Source organism: Embiotoca jacksoni, unplaced genomic scaffold (assembly GCF_022577435.1).
Source record: "Embiotoca jacksoni isolate LCO1_2020_lvr unplaced genomic scaffold, fEmbJac1.0.p SCAF_5, whole genome shotgun sequence".
Taxonomy (NCBI): Eukaryota; Metazoa; Chordata; class Actinopteri; family Embiotocidae; genus Embiotoca; species Embiotoca jacksoni.
The window spans coordinates 4,686,180-4,708,537 of record NW_027185403.1 but is presented as its reverse complement, the minus strand read 5'-3'; the positions used below and the strand labels follow the sequence as shown (position 1 = coordinate 4,708,537).

Below are 22,358 nucleotides of genomic sequence, written 5' to 3'. Positions count from 1 at the left end.
GGATCTTATCAATGTCCCCACATGTGCACAATAGAGAAAAGAAGCTGTGAAATGAGTGAGAAAAAATAAGGTTGGGCTGAAACACCCCAAGACGTCTTTCCAGCAGAATGAGAAATAAGAGGGTTGTAATTTTCTGTAAGTTGGCATCTCACTTCATGTCAGTGGATTAAGAAATTAATGAAAAGTGGATAGTCAATCTGACACTTCTAAATTAAGAAGCGAGGATCCAAATGACAAAATTAAAAGGGGGGAGAATGAACAAGAGAATAAATAATTGGCTGGGGAAATTCGGACAGAAAGAGAAGTGGAAAACATGGCAGCTGAAGAGAAGAGAGTGGAGACAGAGAAGGCAGCGGATGCTCCAGGCAATGCCATCTGTGGGTGGATCTGCAAAGGCTGCATGCCACACACCTGTGTGAGACTGCCTGGGAGATAAGGCCCTCAGCACAATGGCCCTGTGGCCACCTGTGCTGCCAAACAGGTGCACAGCCCAGCCAATTAAACTATTAGACAAACACAGGCCGGTGGGAGCAAATTAGCAGGCTGCCCAAACATCAGAGGAAAAACAAAAAGCAGTAGTAAGCACTCACTGTGAAGAGCAACAACACTTTGATGGCAAGACTTTCATTTCAGCAGACAGCATTATGGCTCATACTAAATGAGGGAGGATAGTGGTTTTGATTAAAATCAAAAAATAAACTCTGAGCAAAGTCTAAAATCTCCAAAGTGTACAGAAAGAGACCGCAAAACTAGTTATTTTGTATGAATGAGTTTTAAGTTTCAGAAGAAGAAAAATAAAAGGACACACTGCATCTCATTGTTGGACAGCTCAATAATATTAATCATGTAAGCTTCAGAATCAACAGGGTCAAATCATAAAGTCAGTCTGGAATTACGTGAAGTGCCCAAAATGACTGAAACAGCCTGAATCCACAGGAGAACTGAGGCAAGTTCTCCAAGATGCTTGGAACAACACACCTGCCAAGTACCATGAAGCGTGGTCACACAGAAATATTGATTTGTTTTCAGCTTTCTGTTTATTGCACTTCATATGAGGTTAACTGATAAATAAAAGAAAAGTTCACAGTTTACTTTTTGGGCCTAAAACTTTGGCAGAGTATACTGCACATTACTCTGGATTTTGGGACATATATCGGACAGATTCTTTCTATGTATAAATTGTATGAGGAATTAGAGCACTGACTAATACTGTGCTCTAGATTTATACAAACTCACACTCATAGTGTCTGTTTTGTTACCACTTTGAACCGGGATGTGGGACAGTAACCAGCTGTGGCTGCACATCAGCGTTACTGCAGTTTGTCTCTGCATTCAGAAATATTGTTCAGTATGATAAACAGTGAGGCACCTTCAGCAAAGTAAAATAAATGGTAGCACATTATGTACCACTTACTGGTATATATCAATAAGTATTGATTACTACTTGTACAATTTTACAAAGTTGCAAATTTCTTTAAATCAAAATTACAGTTTTAATGAATTCCCCAAAATATCAATATGGAAAAGCAGCCCAGACGATCATTATTCTAAGGTGTGAACATGAATGCCCTGCTCTGGCACCTACTTCATGGTTACTTCCAGTATATGATAACATAACTGCATAGCGTACAAAGGTCACATTAACATAGTGGAGTCAAATGCAGACTTCCTGTGTGTTGTGATCCATAACAATTAAGCACATTCATATTAATTAGGAGTAACCTTATCCATGCTTCAAGAAAATAATCAGTCACTTTCCCCGGGAGAGAAACAATAAGAGGCGTAAAGATGAGCAGGGGGACCTGTGTTACACACTCCTCCTCAGCACACACACACCCAAAGGTGCCTCGCTGGATGGGCTTAGCCATCCGTGGGTGGCAACTCCTTCAGAAAGCACGGGTTCCTCATATGCCGGTCAAAGGTTCAGCCATTTAAAAACACCCACAGGGCAAGCCTGGCCTCAGTTACAACCCCTCGGCGTCGGTTGGCCTTTCTGAGTGGAAAGGCTGACTTGACTCCCCACAGCTTGCTGGAGATTTTGGACACTGACTTCACAGCTAGGAAATTGCTCGAGGGACAATTACTTCGCTACTTAGCTATTCATTATGCTATGCTACATCCTAAAACGTGCATGTGTTAAGCTTAACACACTAGATATCGATGCTTTCTTTGTGCATGGAGACCTCATGTTTTTTTTTTTCGTTTTTTTTTTTATCTTGTTAGCCAAACGAATATCTTTGTACAAAAGAAATGTCCGATGAATCATTGGAAAATGCCCATTGTATCCATATCCATGTATAAATGGGTCTACTGAGCATCTGTTGTTGTGGTGAACGTGCAAGGTTTTAGCAGCAGCACACAACTCTTTTGTCTTTGCCTCCAAATTGGTTAATACAGGGTTGCAGCAGTAATGCTGGTGGCACCAAACAGATTAAATAAAAGCTTATCTGGGGCTGTGCCGGCAGATCGTCTCTGTGCGCAGGGTCAACATAAAAATGTATTCCACCTATCCAACGACCATTTAATATGCACCACTCATTGGTTCACATTAAGAAACATCTCCTCAACAGTGGGCCGGTAAATAATTTAGATGATCTGCTGTCACTAAGGGTTCCGTTGCACTAGTGGGACCAAATTAAATGGAAGATCTCATTTACAGGACAAAAGCAGAGAATTTGGGTAACAAGTACAGAGGAGGCTAGAAAAATCTCTGAGGCCTCAGAATGAATGACTCGAGCCGAACAAAGCTCAGGAGAGAACGAAGGGGGGAAATCTGAAATTGTTTTTTTTTTATATATATATAAATTCACAATAGATTAAAGAAAAGATGATACCACCATCTTTAATTTGGTGAGATGAGAGGCGGTTTGTGCACATGAAACAGGCCAATGTGCTATTTAAGAATAACTGGCTTTCTGATTTGGATTCCTAGACCTCATTATCTATTAGATATCTTTAGACAGAGCAGTTTGGAATAGCACACGCACTCCCAGTGACTGTCAGCTTGTGCTCATTTGGTCGGCATTATTTGTTGTTGTTGTTGTTGTTGTTGTTGTTTGTATTATATGTGCTAGTTTAAATGTGTAAACTGTGGTTCTTCTTGTCTGACAGATCTACAAGTAGCAGGTCCGATGCACTTCCGTTAAAAAAAATCCACTTAGATCTGAATAATGTAATATTAATGTTCTGAATAATTTGAAATAGGCAATATCAAAGCTGCATTTTATCATTTTTAAATAAATAGACAAAGGAATAAATTGTAAAATAAACGTTTGTAAATTTTTAACATATTAATGATCTTACATGGGTTGATCGAAAAGTTATGAGACTGCTTCTGATGAAGGCTAACGAAGCTGGACACCGTACACGTACATGGAGCAGGCGGAAGCTATACATTTTGTGAGTGTCCCAACTTCCGTCGCTTGATCAACATCAGCACCTGAGTTACACATGCTGACAGGGCATTGTTCATACTTAGGAAGTGTCATACCAATCAATGTATTAATATTCAGTTCAATCATATGTTTCCTTTGCATACCCACATTGCATTACAATTTCATTGAGACTTATATCTAAAATTAACATTATACCTCACACAGCTTGACACCATGACTTAATGCTTTTCCATACACCTTGTGATTGTCCTTGTTCCTCATCACTCAGTCTGAGCTTTCTGTCAGTCCCCTGTGTTGTGTGGTGAGTCTTCACTGTAGTCAGGATAGCTTTTGGGTGCACAATACATTACATGCCATTGTATCCTTAAGACACATTTAGTATGCTTTTTCAAAAGTGTGAGCAGGGCGACACCAAAAAATAAGTTAATCTTACGTTAATATCATTGCATTTTTACCTCAATTAAAAATAAAAAATAAATAAAAGTGTTGTACAATCAACTATGAAACCATTTTCCCAACATGTTCTTGCTAATCTTGGGAACACTTATACAATTTCCATTAAGCATAATTTTTTTATACTGGTCAAAACTGCTGAGGTCAGATTGCAAATATATTGCGTCTGCAAGGAGTTTTTCTCAATTGGATATTTCATGTAGAAATAACCAGAGGAAAACTTTGTGAATAAACTAACAAACAGTGACATAATCACATTGTGTGTTTGTACTGTGACTATTGTAAAATATAAAACTACAGAAAGAGCTAATCCTTCACAGCTCAGCGGCATGACACTTTATTCCAGCAGTCTGTAGTTGTGAGCATGAGAACAATTCACAGTGAGCTTTCTTTTGATTTTGACAAACCTATCATTTTGCCAATAATAAGAGGTACTCCCAAAAAGTGATGGTATTTTCAAATATCTGTCAGAAAACCTCCCCTGGTGCAACTCACAGTTTGCAGCTAGTGGAAAAAACTTCAGTTACTCACCTGACAGGGTTACTCGTAAGAGACACTCTGAGGGATTCCAGGCAATTGAGCAGCTTTTCTTCTGTGATACCAGAGCGCAGTTCATGGACATATTCTTGGGATGAGAGTGTACACTCATGCTTGCTGTTCCTAAGTCCACCCTGCAAACAGAACATCAGTTAGACAATTATTAGATTGCATCAGCATAGTAATGCAATAATAATTAAACACCGATGAAGGACTTGTAAGATTTGACTCAAACAACATCCTCCTTAAAACAGAGACAGGTTACTGAACCTACATTTTCTGTTATATTGAGTCAAATAATGAAATACTAACTCATCAATACCACAAAGAGGACTTTATATGAAGGTGTAATTGTTGAAACTTGTTTTGACTTAATCTGGATTCTAACAATGGTGCTCGTAATAAAAGCTAGCCATAACTTCTTTGTTTTAGGAAAAGGAAGAGATTTGCCAGTCAATTTCTCTTTTTCTCAATCAGCCAAAGCTCTAATGATGGACTATCCTCGCAGTGAGCCAAACACAGCCACTATATGCTATCTGTATCAGCTCCCGCTTGAAGTAAATGGATTCTTGTGTATAATCTCCACTGGGACATGTTGCTACACTGATGCTTACACAATAAGACTACCTATTGGCAGCAAGGCACACACTTTGAGCACAACAGGGAAACACACATTTACACTCAGTCTCCAAGCACACACTGAAGTACTTTGAGCGTTGTGCAATGCATTGGGTTACATCTTGAAACCAAAGTAATAAACTGAATGAATCTATATTTGGCCTGGCATAATTTTAAAGCAGTCAAACGATAAAAATAAAATAAAAAAATAAAAAAATAAATAAAAATAAAAAGGCCTCTACCTGTATAAGCTCTAACAACAAATCTGTTATAATAATTTGGGAATTTCTAGACTCCATTGTTAAAATAATGGTTGAGTGAGGGCATCATACAAAAGAAATGAGGTAACGGCATTACATATGCCTAAACCAGACTGCTAGTCAAAATCATAATTTCTGCAGTCATCCCCGGACTGCTGGTTCCCCACAAAGTGAGCTTCGCTAATGGGCAGTTTGGGAAGTAATAAGCTTGCTCATTTATCTGGGGAAAAGAGAGGCCTGCTGCTCTCCTGCAATGCACAGTCAACATGAAAGAAATTTCATTCTGCGGGGGCAGGGGTGCATACCAGAGGCCGTCGAAGAACAGCAAGCTACCAATAATTATTAGGCCTAAACTGAGCTCATGGTTTGATTGGCTCCATTATAAATATGTATTTGATGAAGGATGATGTAGAATGACACTCCTCAAATTGCAGGAGGGATCCCTGCCAAAACCAATTACAATATTTAATTATTTAGCAGATATGTAATCGCACAGACCCTATAGTATCTTATGTATTTGTCAATGTGAGTAGGAAAAATAATCTACGAATGCCATTTTATAAGTACATTTCCTTTCAATACTCTCTTTGTTACACATAGATGAAACATCTTTCTTTTCTTTTTTTTCTACTATCATTCTCTCCTATGGCTTTCAAAATATTCTGCTGTGATATTGTGATTTCAATACTTGTAAAAAAAATATCAAAGAAGTTAAACCTCAGAGTATACTTTCCAATAATTGTAGTTTTCCAAACTATAGTTAGATTTTGTTTTTTGTTTTATTAAATCCCTTTCCTGTCTTTTCTCCATTTTTCTCAGCTTGATCTATATGAACACTCACACTGTTCATCTTGTTCTCAAGTGCTTTTGGGACGAACGTGGAGGAGTGACTGGTTGATCTTTTATCTGAATGAAGATAGTTATTAGGCTAGAGGGGAGATAAGAATCCTTCTCATTATTATCTAGATTTCACATTACAAATCACAGAATTCTCTGTTGCATATTTCTGCCAAACACGATTTTACATTCTTTTTTTTTTCATTTTTATTTTTTTAAGTTTGACAGCTGTAGAACAGCTACATTAAAAGACGTAAGAAAATAATAGACATTGATAAAACCAGATAGACAGGATGTGAAATTTCAATTTGATGGAGACGATGAGACAGACGCTCCAAACACTAGAGATATATTTCAAGGTTTAACTTAGACAGGGATGTAAAGGTGTCATTATAGTGGATATAACCATGACAATTACACCCTGAGTGCTAATGCTTTACCAGGGCTCCACCAGACTATTGCTAAGAGCCTCAGTCTTCGCTGTGATTATTGTCTGAAAACCCTGTTCGCGTTAACGTCTGCTCAGCCACTCAGTCACTCAGCAGCCAAGTTCAGTGGTTCACTGTGATGATGTCAAAGTCAAGTGTTTTTTTGTAGTTACAGCAGTGGTAGAGCTTTGACGCATAAAGAGGTCAATGCCGATTGGTTAAAGAGTGCGCCAAAATTTTACATTAACCTGAGATCTACGCCTAGTAGGATGCAACGACTGGAAATTAATCCTTATGGAGCGTGATCACTTATCAAAGATTACAGAACTGAGCATTTAAACAGCTGATTAGAAATCATGGATCCAATCATGTCAGGAAGGAAGGAACAACATACAGTCCATGTAAGAGTTACCTGTCCTCAAAAAGTAGAAGGGGAAATTTTAACAATTGGAACTGGCAGATTGTCAGGCTGAACATTGTTGGGAGTTGGTATAAAATGATGATTGTCTTCTGAAAAATATCAGTATTGAGTGTTGCACCATAACAGAAGCCAAATCACCACATCTTTTTTTTCTGTAGAGAAGGCCTGCGGTTTTAGAAAACGCACTGCTGTCTGCACTTGATCAGTTCAGACAATAATAAAATCTTAAACAACCGGGTGGTTAGACGGTGGAGAAGCGGTATGTCGGAGCCTCAGCTGAATAAAGCTTTAAAGATAATGGGAGATGAGATGTATTAAAGTCACGGTTGTCTGCCATTTCACCAAGGCTTGACTTCGCTGGCATTAGAGTTTGATAAGATATACTCAGCGGTTTTGCAAAAGACGGCCTGCAAGATCTCAAGTTCAAAATACACAAAAATTTCAACATCACTAATAAACATTCAACATTTAACAGTAAATATATGCACTTTCTGCAAACTAACCAAGACCAAAATAACATGTTGACCCACACATAGCACAAGAATACTGTAACTCTTATGAGAAAAAAAAAAAAAAAAACACGTTATTTCAAATATAAAAATGCAGCTTATATTACTGTGATTCCACGACTGGATATGGCTGATTATGTGACTGCATTTTCAGAACAGTACTTCCTCAGTCATGGGCAGTGAGAGGCAAATACATCACTCACTTTTTATTTGTATACTTAGCTCTCAGTAGTTCCCAGCAGGCATGCCACTATGTCCAGAAAAGCTAGAGCTCTGGTTTCACCACATGCTCTGACCTCTGGAAACCAAAGACACTGACCATGAACTGCTTTTTCATGACCCTAGCCCAAATCAATAGGATCCTTTGGGATAATATCAACATTACCACCATACTGGCAGCGGAGAAACAATCTGCGGAGTGAGGTGGGGGTAGCGGGGGATTACCTGCTGACCACTGGGTAATAGAGTTTTCCCCGTCGGGCTCGCAAAAATGGTCAACAGAAGAAAATGGTGCAAAAGAGACCCTGGAGAATGAGAGTAGGAGAAGATGGAGAGATGGGGAGAAAGATGGTGCGCGTTTGCGATGCAGCAGTGAGACGTAAAAAGTGAATGAAGCATAGGGAGTATGAGGGCGATAGAAAAAGTAGGGGAAAAGATACAAAAATAAAGAGTATGGGGGAGAAAGGGCAAAGGAGAGAGGGAACATCAGGAGACACTGCAACCTCAACAGCAGAGGACAGACACAGCCTTTTGACCACAGCCTAGAGCCTCATCTCCTGCCGCTTATTGAATCCCCTATTTGTCGATAACAGTATTTCCTGCCAAAGAAAATAGTGCTGGGAGCAATTACTTCAGCGAGCCTGTCAATTTCATTTTGGGGGGGTTAGGGGAGCATCGAGGCTCATTCCCTCCTCCTCTATCACCTCAGTCTCCCTTTCTGTATGCCATAGGGGAGTGACAGAGTGCTGCGCCTTCTATCGAGGGCAGGGCAGGGAGACAATGCCAATGCGGCTGCACCTCCACATGTCATCCTCACCTGTAATGAGCCTATAACAAGCTGGCAGCTTCCTCAGTGCCCAGTGCTCTGCACACTCAGGCAGACTGATAAATACATTATTCAGCCCCTTTGTCGGCTTACTGGAAAACTACATAAGCAGTAACATGCCTGGCCTGGAAGCTAGCGCTGGGAGAGAGTTCCCGGCTGGACATGCTTCTTCCATTCAGTCGGTCGTGCTACCCGCTCTCTCCATCTCTCTCAAACACACACACTTATTAAAGTCTATAAAATGATCTTTCCCCAATTCTCCTCCAGTGTTATGCGGTTTAGAGGAGCAATTAATAAGTGATGTTTTAAAGATTTCCTCAAATAGCAATCATGAAAGTCATCCAGCGCTTTATGATTGATTCATGTGCTTTCTCTAAAAGCAAAATCATTACATTACTGTATTCATTTGAACTACACAACTCGTGCATGGACTGCATGGTATTTAAACGAGGGCACAGATGTCAGACAATGACCTAACTCTTCGGAGAAGCAAATTATACCAAGATAGAAAGAAATAGAACTTCACTGATTTGATTCTTTGAATTTGAAACAGTAACAAGATGAAACTTGATGATGATATCTAAATATTGCTTGTTTTACTGTTCTGAATAAATCAGTTTTGAAAAGAAGCCATACATTTGCTGCGTCTCATTCATCCGTTCCTCGTAGCTGAAGTTGACTACCAACTAGGGCTGGGTACCAAACGTTGATACTTGTATGACACTGTTCTTGGGACGTAATGAATCCAAACATTAAAACACATGGCCCCCACCCTACTACACCCCCAAAAAGTCAGACAAAAAGTTATAGATTACTGAAAAATCTAATTACTGCTTCTTTGTGTGTAATTAATGAAAATTACGAGAGCACCCTACTGCTCTATGTAAAAATAATAAAGATAGAATCTGAGCAATTAGAGCATATCCAGCTGCATGATAGCCATGTTATAACTTAATTTCCTGTTCATTAGGGGTTGGTAGATTAGTTGAGAGAAATGATACCACGAGAATGGGTAACAGACAGTCTAGCGACAGGTAGAAGCAAATGTCACACGTCTCACACTTTCCTTTATGATACAAACAGGACCAATGAACAATGCTGTCAACACAACCACACAGGGAAATAAGGTTTGCAAAGTGCAGTCACAAAGAGACTAATGTGAGAGATGTTACGACACATGAAATGAACAATCCTACATTTAACACAATCCAAAGTTTGGCATGGGAGTGTGACAGCAGTCACGGTAAAGGTCAACGGGAACACGGATCAGTTGAGATGCTGGTTGGATGGACAATGAGTTTTCCCTAGCCCTACTTAAAGGACAGAGTTCTGCTGCTGGCAGATAAGACATTTCATCTAGCCACCAGGGCGCAGGGCTCCCAGCTCAGTGGGGGATTTCCCACCAGACCATGTGGCCAAGTATTTCATCTCTTTCTCTCATCGTCCATCTACAATTCAGTCTTTTTTTTACTTCTTCCTTTATTCATTATTTTTACTTTCTGTCTCTCCATAGTGAGGTGTTTTTGAACCCTGTGTGACAGCTACAAAGACATATGTGTTTCTCTGTACACACCAGGGGCTTTTTTTCTCCCGCTTTCTATTTATTTGTCTTCCTATATCTTTTGCCAGTTGTGGTAAAAAAAAAAAAAAATAATAATAATAATAATAATAATATATATATATATATGTACAGGCTGCTTTATTTTCCTATGTCTAGTCAACAACAACTTGCTGATAACACACAATTAGGCCTACAACATTCTCTCAATAATCAGGCCAGTGGCATTATATCTTGTGTCCATACAAGACAAGCTCACTGCAACAGGGCAGCAGACTGAGAAGTAAGAAGCAGTGAGGTATTAGGCTGGTTGAAAATAACACTGCAGCGTTCACTTAGTGAGAAACACTGGGCAGTGGCCAAGGAATCGTGGTGTTTGTGTATTTTTGTGCTGATCCCCAAGGTCTGGAAGAAGAGTACCCGGTGACAGCAGCGACCACAAAAAATGAGGATATTAAATAATTCCACTCCTATTTTAGTTCAACACAAAGATGCCCACAATAGTTTGTAAAGGTAATTCAATTACACACAGGGGAGTGCTGCTTCTAAAGTTGTGTGGCTGGAGTGTGTATGCATGAATACATTGAAAGGTCAGACCAAAAAAAAACATGGAGCAACTCAACCATAGGGCAAAATAAATATTAGATGTATTTATTCAGAGGTAGAATTCATACAGGGATATGTTTTTTATTAAAGAGAGGCCATGTTCTTTTAAAAGGGTTTAACATTTTCGAACAAAACAGAAAGGTTTTAGGATTTAGTTGTACTGCAGTAATTACTGAAGGGCATTTAGGTGCTTCTGGAAAACCACATTTTAAGGCAATTATGAACCAAGAATTAAAAGGTATTATTTCAGCTCCATTAAGACTAACTACTTCTGGACAGTTGAAAGAAAGATTTTGTTTTTGCCAGAGGCTACGTCACAAATAACACGATTGTCTTAGTATGAGTAAGAATAGCATATATGATGTATATAATTCTTCACTGCACTGTGTAATATGGCAGCTGCTTGGCAGGTTTTGCTGTAACACTAATTATGAAAAATACTTGCAACCTTTCACAACTTAAATCCTGCCAAAGTCAAAGTAGAAGTCAGTTCAAGGTTAACCTCTTTGTGATACTTCCACCTTGACCTTTACCAGCCTAACAACAAGGGTGATTGTCTCACCTCCTTCCTTTCTCTTTCACACCTTTACCTTTAGCTTTAGCTTGACCCACGCCAGACAGTTCGAGCTTTGGAGAAAAACACACAAACACATAGCAAACATGTCCGTCTGACTTTCTGCGTCCCAGTTGTGAACAAGGTGAGGGCAGAGCAAAAGGCACCGTCAGCAGACTCCCTTGGCTTTAATCCCACTGAAAGTTGACCTGCAGTATGCCATCATCAGTGTTTCAAATAGTAGGAAAAGGATATCCACAACGCCAAAATATTGAGTCGAGGAGAGCTGGATTCCTTATCAACACACGACCCACAAGGGGTGAAGCAGTCATCATCAGTGAAGCAAGGTTAAAATCAAAACCAAAGTCTACCACTGTCAAACGGAAACTCCAAAAACCACTCATTGAAAGTCGATGCAAATAACACCAAGCTACTGAACTGCTCTAACCCTTTTAAACTGATGAGACTGGAAGATGAAATTCAAATGCCTGTGTAATAAAGAAAACATCAATGAAACATGATGTTGAACACTCATGGAAACCATCCAGAAGTAAAGACTGAACTTTGTGGCAAGCAAAAAGAAAAAGGATAAAAGCCAGATGAGAGAGGGATGGTGTGATGAATAAGAATAAGAATAACATATTTAAAAGAAAATATTGACACATTTAAGAGCTACAGTTACAACAGACCAACACACACAGAGAGGATTCAATGATTTCAGTGATTTTTGTTTTCTGGCAGAAACCAATTTTTCACATTTTTCCTTATAACAATGTTAGCAGTTGTATATTTATGTATGTATAATAATGCATGAAATACAATGTTGGATATTTCCCGAATTAATTATATTTCTATTGTTAATCAATGCTGTGCCTGTCTCTTGGGTACTTAGTCAATTTAATCGTCACTCCTTTATATATAGTGCCATAATATTTGATGGTAGGTAAGGATATTGTCCATTAAAATTAGATTACGCGGCACAACTCTTCTCCCTGTGTTTTATTCATGCGTCATTGACTGAATAAAAACATGTGTACAGGAGAAGAGTTGTGTGATATGTTTTAATTTTGATTTAAGCTCACTCCTATCCCCTGCTCTGCACCCTGCTGTCTGTGCGTTCTCAGAGTAAATAGTTGAGGGTTGTGTTACCATGTCCTCACTCTATCTTAGGGGTTATAATGAAGTGCAATTATACTGCACATGCACAATCCAATTGATCTGAGCCTTCTATACGTAAGTTAGAATGTGTGTAGAATCCGTATGATACTTAAATACGAAAAAGTTCAAAATAAAATGGAAGAAACTTTTATTTTATTTGGTGTTGCATTGGGTTAAATAGGGGCACATGTATTAATACATCTGTTGACATTAGGGAATTAGTGGCCAGCAATTTAAAAATTCCTGAAACAAGCCCACTCATGGTTATGGAAAAAGTTGTGGTTTTGGAGCTCCTACATGATCTTCTGCTTCAGGGCCTGGAATCGTAATGCCTATAACCACTTTGGCCTTGCCCTATTGATTCTCTGTAGCAACTTTCACATCCCAATGCAAGCAACACTTCTGTGCACACATACCCCGAAGCATGCAGAGCCACATGCGCGGGGGGTGTCATATATTGTTAAACAGTTGACCCGAATCTTACTCGGTTAACTTCAGCTCTCTTTTAACATTTTTGTGTGTATATTTAAGTAAAGGCCACTAATGCCACAGTTAATTAATGCCTGACAAGAGCTGCAAAGCTTAAATCACAAATTTCCCAATTTTGTGCATCTCTGTGGGCCTGTGTGCGAGTGTATATGAGCACATAAATGAATATGGGTCTGCACACACAATTGTGTGTGCGTGCCTGTGAGCCTGTGTTTGTACATGTAAGTTTTTTGGGCTTGTGTGTGGTGGTGGTGGTGGTGGTGGAGAATATTCCCCTTAGCAGTTCTCCCTGTGCTTTGCAGGACTCGTGTCTGCACTGAATTTCAATGACACTTCTATAAAGATAGGAGCAGATGTCAGCCAGCTCACTGAAAGTCAGGTGGAAGAGAGTGAGAAAAGTAAAGTAAGTAAAATTGACTGCACACTGGCCACAGTGAGAAGTCTGAAGTTGCACGTCTATTTGCAGCAGTTTATTACAAGTGTGATTTACCGTGTCATTTAAGAAAATGTCTTTCAACATGAAAAACAAGCAAACTCGAACTGACGACTCAGTTAAATGTGGTGTTAACGCTGGGGTGGGCCGTCTTTTTTGCTATCTTTTGGTTCCATTGAGCCATCCTTCCATCCTTTAAAAATAGTGTTATTCAAGTGGGCTAGGAGGACACTACATGTCAGCATCTCCTCTTGGCTCTGCACTCAGGCTTTAAAAATTCAACCCCGTGACGGAGGCTTTAGGCCAAAGTATGTCAGAGAAAGAACTTTCCCATTGGCTATTCTGCAAATGCAGATACACATTCACATATACCTTGGGGTAGTCTTGACTTTGCTATGTAAAATGTCCATAGAAGACTTAAGTTGCAATTTGGTGCTATACAAATAAAAGTGAATTGAACAAATATCAAGCCTGATTCAGTGGAAAAAAGTTGCAATCGCAGCATTGATAAAAACTAGGAAACATTGAGCCAAATGCTTGCACTCTCCTTCCTCCGAGGTGCACGGAAACCGACCAAGGTGAAGCTGCTACACTCAAGTGGAGGGCGTGGACGGAGGGTAACCGTGCAAGGACATAGCAATGGCCTCAACTCGCACCCTGACATCGAGGCTCACAGCCCATGGAGCAAGCCGCCGGGAACGCATTTCTCAGGTGGAGGTGGTGGCGGTGGTGGAGGACACGCTGCCGTTTGGAATGAGGGCACAGATACGGGCGACCAGAGCCCCAAGTGGTGGCGGACTTCGTGCATCTTCGGAGACCCACCAGGAAGAGCGACGGGCCAAATTGAATTTACACCCAGTTGAGATCTAATCCCAGTGCAAACATGATTACCACAAAATGTGGTCTGACTGATCTGCTCTGATTCCAATGCCTTCTGCGTATATTTACACCTTGCCTTAACATGCATTTCCAAATAATGCAGGGTATCAAAGACAGCTGATGGACAGATTTTATGTGGGTTTGTGAGCAAGATCCTTACAGACGCTTATGGATTTTTTTCTCCACTTACTCAACCTAAAAATAAGCCCTTGCACTGACTCCCCCACACTACTTTCAAGATAATGCACTACACTGCAACCACTCACCAATCAATGCAAGGTCAGCCGGATGCTCGATATTGTCCCAAAAGTTCTCCAAAAGCACAAAGACACGAGGTATTTTGTATGTAGATAAGCTGAGATAGTGATCACATTTGTACAGTTAAATAAAGTGACAAATAATGACTGAAGAAAACTTGAAAGGCATGAGAAGCCTTCTGAGCACTTGCTTCCCGCTCATGTACTCTCAGTGTCGTGGCAGAGGGAGTTGACAAGTGAGCTGGTAAGCAGGTAAAGTCACACAGGATCTAATTTAGGTTTTCACTGTGGTCTCTGCTGCATTGATTGCTATGTGAAGGCCTAATGAACTCTGTACTCTGTGCTCTTGTATCCAGCTCTGGGAGCTTGGGTATGAAGCCAAGAGCTGCAACTGCCGACTAAAAGTTTGGAGACGGACTACAAAAAAGGTCTGAAGATAGGAAAACAAAGCTGAAACAATGAATAAATGAGCGCGAGTGCTGATGCTGGTTTCTAATGTGTGTCCTGTTTATGCTCCTTCGTCCTTCTTCAGCAACCCTCTCCATTAGGGACTAACCTTCATAAATCATACATTGGGCAAACACACTATGGGGGCAAAAGGTCCAGGTTAATCTGATATTCCTCCATTCTCCTGTTGCTCCCCTGTGATTCAAATAAATAACAATCCTCGTTCAAAGAATAAAAAAACCTTCAATTACCTTTCGTTGACTTGAAAAGTTGGGAGAGATTATGTGTGTAGACACAACGTGAGGCAACAGATCCTGAGCAGAACCCTCAACCAGAAGTCGGAGGATGCACGACTTACCCCGAAAGCTAATGGAGTGCTACAAAGGAATAGTGATGAGAGCAGACCATATTGCATTGACTTTTTTACCTCATAAGACTTATATCAAAATAATTTATACACACAGCTAAATAGGTGTGTACATGGGTGCTGTTTTACAAAGGGTCCCTCTGTGGTCCAGTGAGTGCCGTGGTCTTATACGATGGGTGGTGTATAGGTATTTCTCACAGACTGTGTCCTATATTAGTTTCTTTAGACATGCATACATACTTCACCGAAATACCATTCTTGAATTCACATGTACTGGTTCATCAAAGCAGAACAGACCCAGCTACAACGGCTGTAAAATCAGCTTTTCTTATTTGAGAAACTGAAAAATGTATACAGTGCCGGCCCAACTATTCCCCATCTAACAATTGTGTCTGCTCGCTCTCTGTCTTAAAGATCGACACAGACTATGCTGCTGTCAGCAATCAGGTCAACAGAGCCCATCTTCTACTTCTGTTCACAGCTCTCTCTAACAATCATCTGGCTGCACTCCACAAGGTCAGACCATATATGAGTATATGCATGAAAACATGCATGTATGTATGGACAGATGAATTATTAAAACCCATGTACTAATTCAATCTCGTAGCTGTGATTTAGGCGTGTATTGTTTGCTGATGTGTGTGTAATATTTCAAACTGGTTCCAGCTCTGTTTCACTCCTGTTAGTAGTACAGTTTTGCTTTGGCCTCCATTTTACCTCCTGCTGTTGGCCTTTTGCTTGACTGCTGGTTTCCACTGTGTGAGGGTAATCAAGCTCTGCTGGCTTGGCCTTGGCCCTATTGTTCTGTACTGATGGGTGCCAGAGTGGTACACAAACCCTTGCATGACCCGAGGTCACAGCCTTGAGAATATCCATCTTCACCTGTACTGCATGTGTGAAAACACAATGAAGTTTACACACTGAAATCCAAATTCTGTGTATGGAGGGCCTGCTATGTTGTTTGGCCACTTATTGACTCATTGACTTTGTGGATGAGAAAGTATGAGGCCATTTGTGCAGACTGTATCAAGTAAAGATCCGTGGGGTGATCCTAATTCACTTAACACATGCATTCCTTTGCTAACAAAATAAATGCAACAATTTGGAATGTTTCTTATTTAATCTGAAATAGTCTGCCCTTTTATCAGCACAACACACAAAACTCACAACCCATCATTTCCTGGTCATCCTCTCCAGCCTAAGAACAAAGTGCCAAGAAATGCAATGTGCAATAAATAACAAAGAGTAAAAAAAAAAAAAAAAAAAAAAAATAGGCAGGATGACTGAGGACAAAAACTGGGCTCAAGTAGAAATGATCTGGCAGGGGCATTAATGATGTCCAATCCCTACACAGGTTCTGTGGGCAGATTCTGATGGAGGGGACAAGCATGATTTATGAAAATGACAGTCCTGAGAGAATGGTGACGGGCCTTGCCAGAAGCTGAATGGGTGGCTTGAAAGTGTGTTTGAATCCACGTTCATGTTTGTGTTTGCAGTACTGACCCCGCAACTTGGACAGGATTGTAAATGGGAATAGACTCGAGGTTTGACCAGATAAACACACATCAATTCGCACACAAAAAGCATGCACGCATTCAAACCGACATAGGAAGAAAAAGTTCTGCATTTCCTGAACCTTGAAGCAGTGGGTTGGGTACATTGGATTCAGTTATTATTTCCAGGGCAGTCAGCTTTGATCTCCTTCTCATGTCTGCATTGGGGTTGTCTCATCTCTAATAACCACAGATACATTTCCTCTCCTCTTCCCTGTTAGCTAGATAAATAGGATTTCAAATTGTCTGGTGCTACCCCATCAGAAGAAAAACATGATCTATGAAATATCTTCCCGTGAAAAACCCATACTGAGGGATTATCTTCTCATCACAGAGACAGCACAGCTAACAGATAAGGGTGAGAGAGGTGATCTGTACTGAAAGTGGAACACTGTGTGTGTGTGTGTGTGTGTGTGTGTGTGTGTGTGTGTGTGTGTGTGTGTGTGTGTGTGTGTGTGTGTGTGTGTGTGTGTGGAAGGTGGATACAAGTGTGTATGTATGTGCTTTGCTGTGTCTTTGTGTACATGTAAATAGAAAAATATCAAAATACATTTGCCGAGAAAAAGAGAAAAACGCAGTACCAATCTGATTTCCTCCATTGATGTCCCAAACCGAATAGGCGCTCCCCTTCTAATCAAGTATAATTGGCTGGCAGTGTAAATCACTGAGGACTCAGGAAACAAAAACTGTTTCTTCTAATATCCACACTATTACTTTGTCTCCATCGAGAGACTGCAGCCCATTCAATAGTAGTAGAAATACCTATTCATCAAGGCGTCTGTATCCGGGCCCTGCCTAATAACAGATGGAGAGATCTTTAACAGCCCATAAATGAAGGCTCCAAAGTCCAGAGAAAGCACTTGCATCAGCACAGCAACAGCTAAACGAACTCTCTCCTAGGTCAGGCTTGACTACTCCAACAAAGCAAGATTAATTTGCCTGTTGAATTGAGGCTGATGCCCCAGCCATGGCATGCTGCCTAGCTGATGGTGAGGTGCGGTGGTGCCTCCCATGCGCCAGGAACATTGGTAAAATGTCAACAGTGCAGCATTACATGGAAAAGCAGGAAAAAGTAGCATCCAAGGCTTTAAGACAGAAGACAAGAGCATGCATTTCTTTACTTGGCAGAGAAAATATAAAAGTTCCTACAACAGACCAGACATTCATTTAATTGAAAGATAAATGGATAGTCAATGAGGTGGAAGGCCATAAGGATAACATCTGCAACTCAAAATGCAAAACACATCTATGGTACACAGCAACAAGAAATATGTAGGGAGTAATGACAACTAAAACAAGTCTAGCTTTGTTCCAGTGCTACATACAGGGGGCAGTTTAGATTCCAAAGAGTAAAATAGGAATATTACTATTTGGATTCATGGTTAATCCATTAGCAAAATATTAACCAAAGAGATATTGAAAATACAATATCCTTGAACTATATCAATGTTACCATTAAAAATTAAACCAGAGTATCATTCAACAGACTAAAAAACAGGCATACAGGGAACATATTATATGACCTTGGGTGAATTAATTAAATATTTCACCTGTGCAAAATATGAAATGAAAAACAGCCAGTGAGACTCTGCTCTGGAGTGGGAGAATTAGTCAGAGAGGATCAAATGAAAGAAGAAATGTAATTATTTCAGTAACAGCTACTTGCCCCTTTACAGACACACGAAGACGGTGTGTACCTGTGTGTCAGTGTGTGTCCGAACATGTGTCTGTGAGCTGAACTATCTGAGGCACTATGAAGCTGCACCTTTTCAAGCATAGGCCATGACAGTGCTGCCTTCCTTTTCTGCCCCCCCCCCCCCCACACACACACACACACACACACACACACACACACTCTGACAGGTGTGACCTTTCGGCTGTGCTGGTAGCGGCCACTCTCGCCCCCAGACAGTAGGCCTGGATTAGTCACCATCTCTGAGGATTGTGGCGCCTTGCACGAATGCGCATGTGAGGCCCAAGCTCTCTCCAGCATGGCCAAAGGGCCTGCTATGAAAAATAGAACACCTAATGCCTGGAGATAGAGACATTCATCAAAGACCAGGGCCCCTGCCTGCCTGATTTGTGTGCTGCCTCCCCTACCTATTCTCTATTCAGTACTGAGATGCAGAAACAACTCACTTATTGCAGAGTCATAAAAGAGAGATGGGGAGTTTTATTATTATTGCTATAAGAATATAATATTATTTCTGGACCCTTTCCCTCAAAGAGTCTCTTACTTTTTTTTTTTTTTACAGCGTCTCATGCTTCAAGTGATCTCATGTTTAGAAGGAAATAAGGATATCGCGGTCTCATGAGAATAGACATCAACAGATGGATGCGCGTGGAGCTTCTTCACCACTCGATTCAACACAGCGGGTTGCCTCCGTTGGCCACCTTTTGAATGAGAATTGCAGGAAGACCATTGAGAATATCAGGAGAAGGCCAAAAATATCTTGGGAAATGGTAGCCATGCCAACTAACACTAAGCAGCCAGACCAGTTAACCTCTGCAGCGAACTGCTAAACCCTGGGGTATCGCTTGGTAATGACATTTCTTCCTCTATGTCTTAGCTCCATCTCTGCATTCCTCTCTGTTGATCCAGGCAGCTCACAGAGGAATACGATGGCTGAGGACGCTGCCCAATGTGTGTTCGCGCCAAAATATGACGGGACACGTGGAGAGACTGCTTTTCTCTTACTTTATTCACATTCCACTTTACCAACGAAGGGTTAGCATGAAACTAAGAAAGGGGAGGCTATTGAAAATATTAAAGCATATAGATTCTGTTGCCTGAAAGACATGGTAATGTGAGGTAAAAGAGTTCATGCGTAGAGATCAGGAAAGATGATTTGCGTGTCTAACTCATGCATGCGGTATACCTTCTAAAATGTTTACCATTTAAATCTCTGAATTGTTACTGCAATCAACAGGCTCAAGTTGTACTCTTCTTATGGAACAGAAGTAAGGGGCTCAAAAAGCTATGTCGACTAGCAATGGCCCAAAAGATTGGGTGTCTTTTAGTGGGTGAAGGTGATTTTCACACAGGGCTTGTACATAACAAACACAGCAGACTATGCCAAAGGCTAGCCAGCAGGATTTCAGATGCACACACACACACCATATTTCTCAGTAACACCAGCTCCAGGTGCTTCATGGGGCCACTGCATTCCTTCATCCCTCCAACTATCCCCCTATAACTCTGTCTCTCTGATGCTCATCTTTTCTCTCTGAAAACCTCTGGTTTCAATGTGAGAGCTCCTGCTGTCATACATCACTCTTCAAAGGACAACAGGAAAAAAAAAAAAAAAAAAATCTAAACGAGGCAATACTCAAACAATAGTTCAGTAATGTAACAATCCAGAGTAAAACCTTCCTTCCTATTGTTGTGTATAGTAAACAACCTATGAAAAGGAGCAGTGCAAGTGTAAAAGTACCGTTTCACTAATAAGTGCCGACACACTGCAGTGCTGTTTCATGTACCCAAATGTGTCTGTTTGCTCAAGTGACTGAACATTGCATCAGGCATGCAGATTGTGTTTGTGTATGAGCCTTTGTGTGTGGCTGTGAATGTGTGTGTGTGTGTGTGTGTGTGCGTGTGTGTGTTCGCTGCCAATGCCAAGGGCCTCTCAGACGTGGGGGGTAAAATGCTCTTTAAGAATGGGATTTAGTAACACATAGGCAGCTCTGGTATGGCAGCTTCAAAGCGGAGGAAGGCAGAAATTCCTTCTGTGCATGTGTGTCTCTGTGCTTGTGTGCACATGTGAGTGTGTGATGTACGTTTCCTCATGGATAAACCTATTGGCACTCCAAAGTAAGTTCATTTCAAGAGCTTCGTATGGTAGGAACACCGCACACATCACCATGAAGAAAAAAAAAACATGCTCGAACGATTTCTGATATTAGAAAATGTATGTCAGACGAGGGAACCAGACAACAAAGCATGATAAGGGGGACAGAAAGGGCGAGGTTTGGTGGATGACTAGGAGAGGAGTCTTCAGTGGAAGTAATAGGGAGGCATCTTCAGCTCTATTGAACTGATAATTTCAACAAATACAGACTCTGTCTCCAAAAAACAGCATGAGGGAGTGCTGTACCAGGATGCATGACAGATTCTCTCTAATGAAATAAGTATGCAAAAAAATGCAGGAGGATTTCTCCAGGTGAGTGCTTTTCAGCATCTCACCAATTCATACGCTCGCACACATCCATAGAACACACTTGTGTATGCATACACACACATAAACACAATACATATAGTTCTGCATTATATATTACTTTGTACGTGTCTTAATTTCTTCGCATGCAAGGAGACAGAGGTAGTCATGTATGTTTTCCAGTGGTATCCCTTGCGACACACATACAGCATCTCTCCAACAAAACCTTCCAGATGAGTAGCACAAGCTACTGGTATCTGATTTAGAATCATGCCAGTGTGTAATAGAACATGAACATATTACTTGCCCCAGAATCACTCAGCGTTTCATCTCATTCCATTTGGTTTAGCTGACCGTAACTCTGTCTGGTTCCACCACCCCTGCCAGCCTCCACAGACTGATATGCCTCCTCCAAGGGAATGATGAGTAGGCAAAGATTGCTCAAACTTCTGCTCAAAGGATACTCTCTGCCAGACAGACAGTCACCCAGCCAGCCAAGTTAAAAGATTTATAATTTGATCTGAAAATTAGTTATCTAAATTTGTCTGGTGACAGGGACAGAATTTTATGATTTTTCCTGTACAGACAGCTTTTCTGGGCTGCCTGAAGACTGACAAGGATAAAAGTGAAATGAAGGAGCATGCCTAGATGCCAACTATAAAATTCCATCAGCCAAAGAACTCTACTCTCCGGGCCCTTGCCCAATGGGCAACAGGAGATGGAGAAAGAGAAAGAGATACAGAGAGAGCGCTATGAAAATGAAACAGATGGGGAACAGAAGAGGATTTACGATGGGTGAGGGTTACTTTTTAACCCCAATATTTGCTAAGAGGAAAACGGGTGGTGAAATTATATTACAGGGGCCACGATCAATAACCACAAATATTAAATACGCCCTGAGTCCTACTACCTATACACATGGCTTTATGTAGAGCAACACCATTTAGAGCTAACATTAGCTGGTGTAGTGATGACAGACGTGTTCCTGATGCAATCATGGGCTACTGAGCTTCATGGCCCTGCCTTAACTTCATCTTTCATGGGTCACTAGCGAGATACTATAAACCAAAGCACAGAGTCAATGCTAATGAGAGAAGACATATTCCAAGTGGGGCTGGTGACAGCGAGTGTATCAGCAGCCGTTTCCCACCACTATCTGCCTATCAGTGGGTGAGCAAGGCCATGCTGGAGATTAGGTTTGAAGAGAAATGTGGTGAGTGAGTATGACTTGCCTGTCACTGCATCTACAAACACCTCACAGAGTTGTCACAATAATGGAATTTTTGTTTGGAGAGATGGTGGTAGCAGTGGGAGCAGAGCACAGAGATAAACAAGAATATAGGCTCAGTTGTCAGAGCCGATGTGAATAGTGACACTAGATTATCAAATCTAATTCTACAT

At 40.8% G+C, this 22,358-nt stretch overlaps 1 protein-coding gene across 6 annotated transcripts in view; it reads right to left on the bottom strand.

The window, feature by feature from the left end:
- diaph2 (diaphanous-related formin 2) overlaps nt 1-22,358 on the bottom strand; it is a 370,474-nt gene that overhangs the window by 272,152 nt on the left and 75,964 nt on the right. For all 6 annotated transcript variants that reach the window (XM_069170528.1, XM_069170529.1, XM_069170533.1 and 3 more), the window contains one exon: nt 4,380-4,519. In XM_069170528.1, the coding sequence (XP_069026629.1) occupies nt 4,380-4,519 (140 nt within the window). The remainder of the gene's footprint in view (nt 1-4,379; nt 4,520-22,358) is intronic.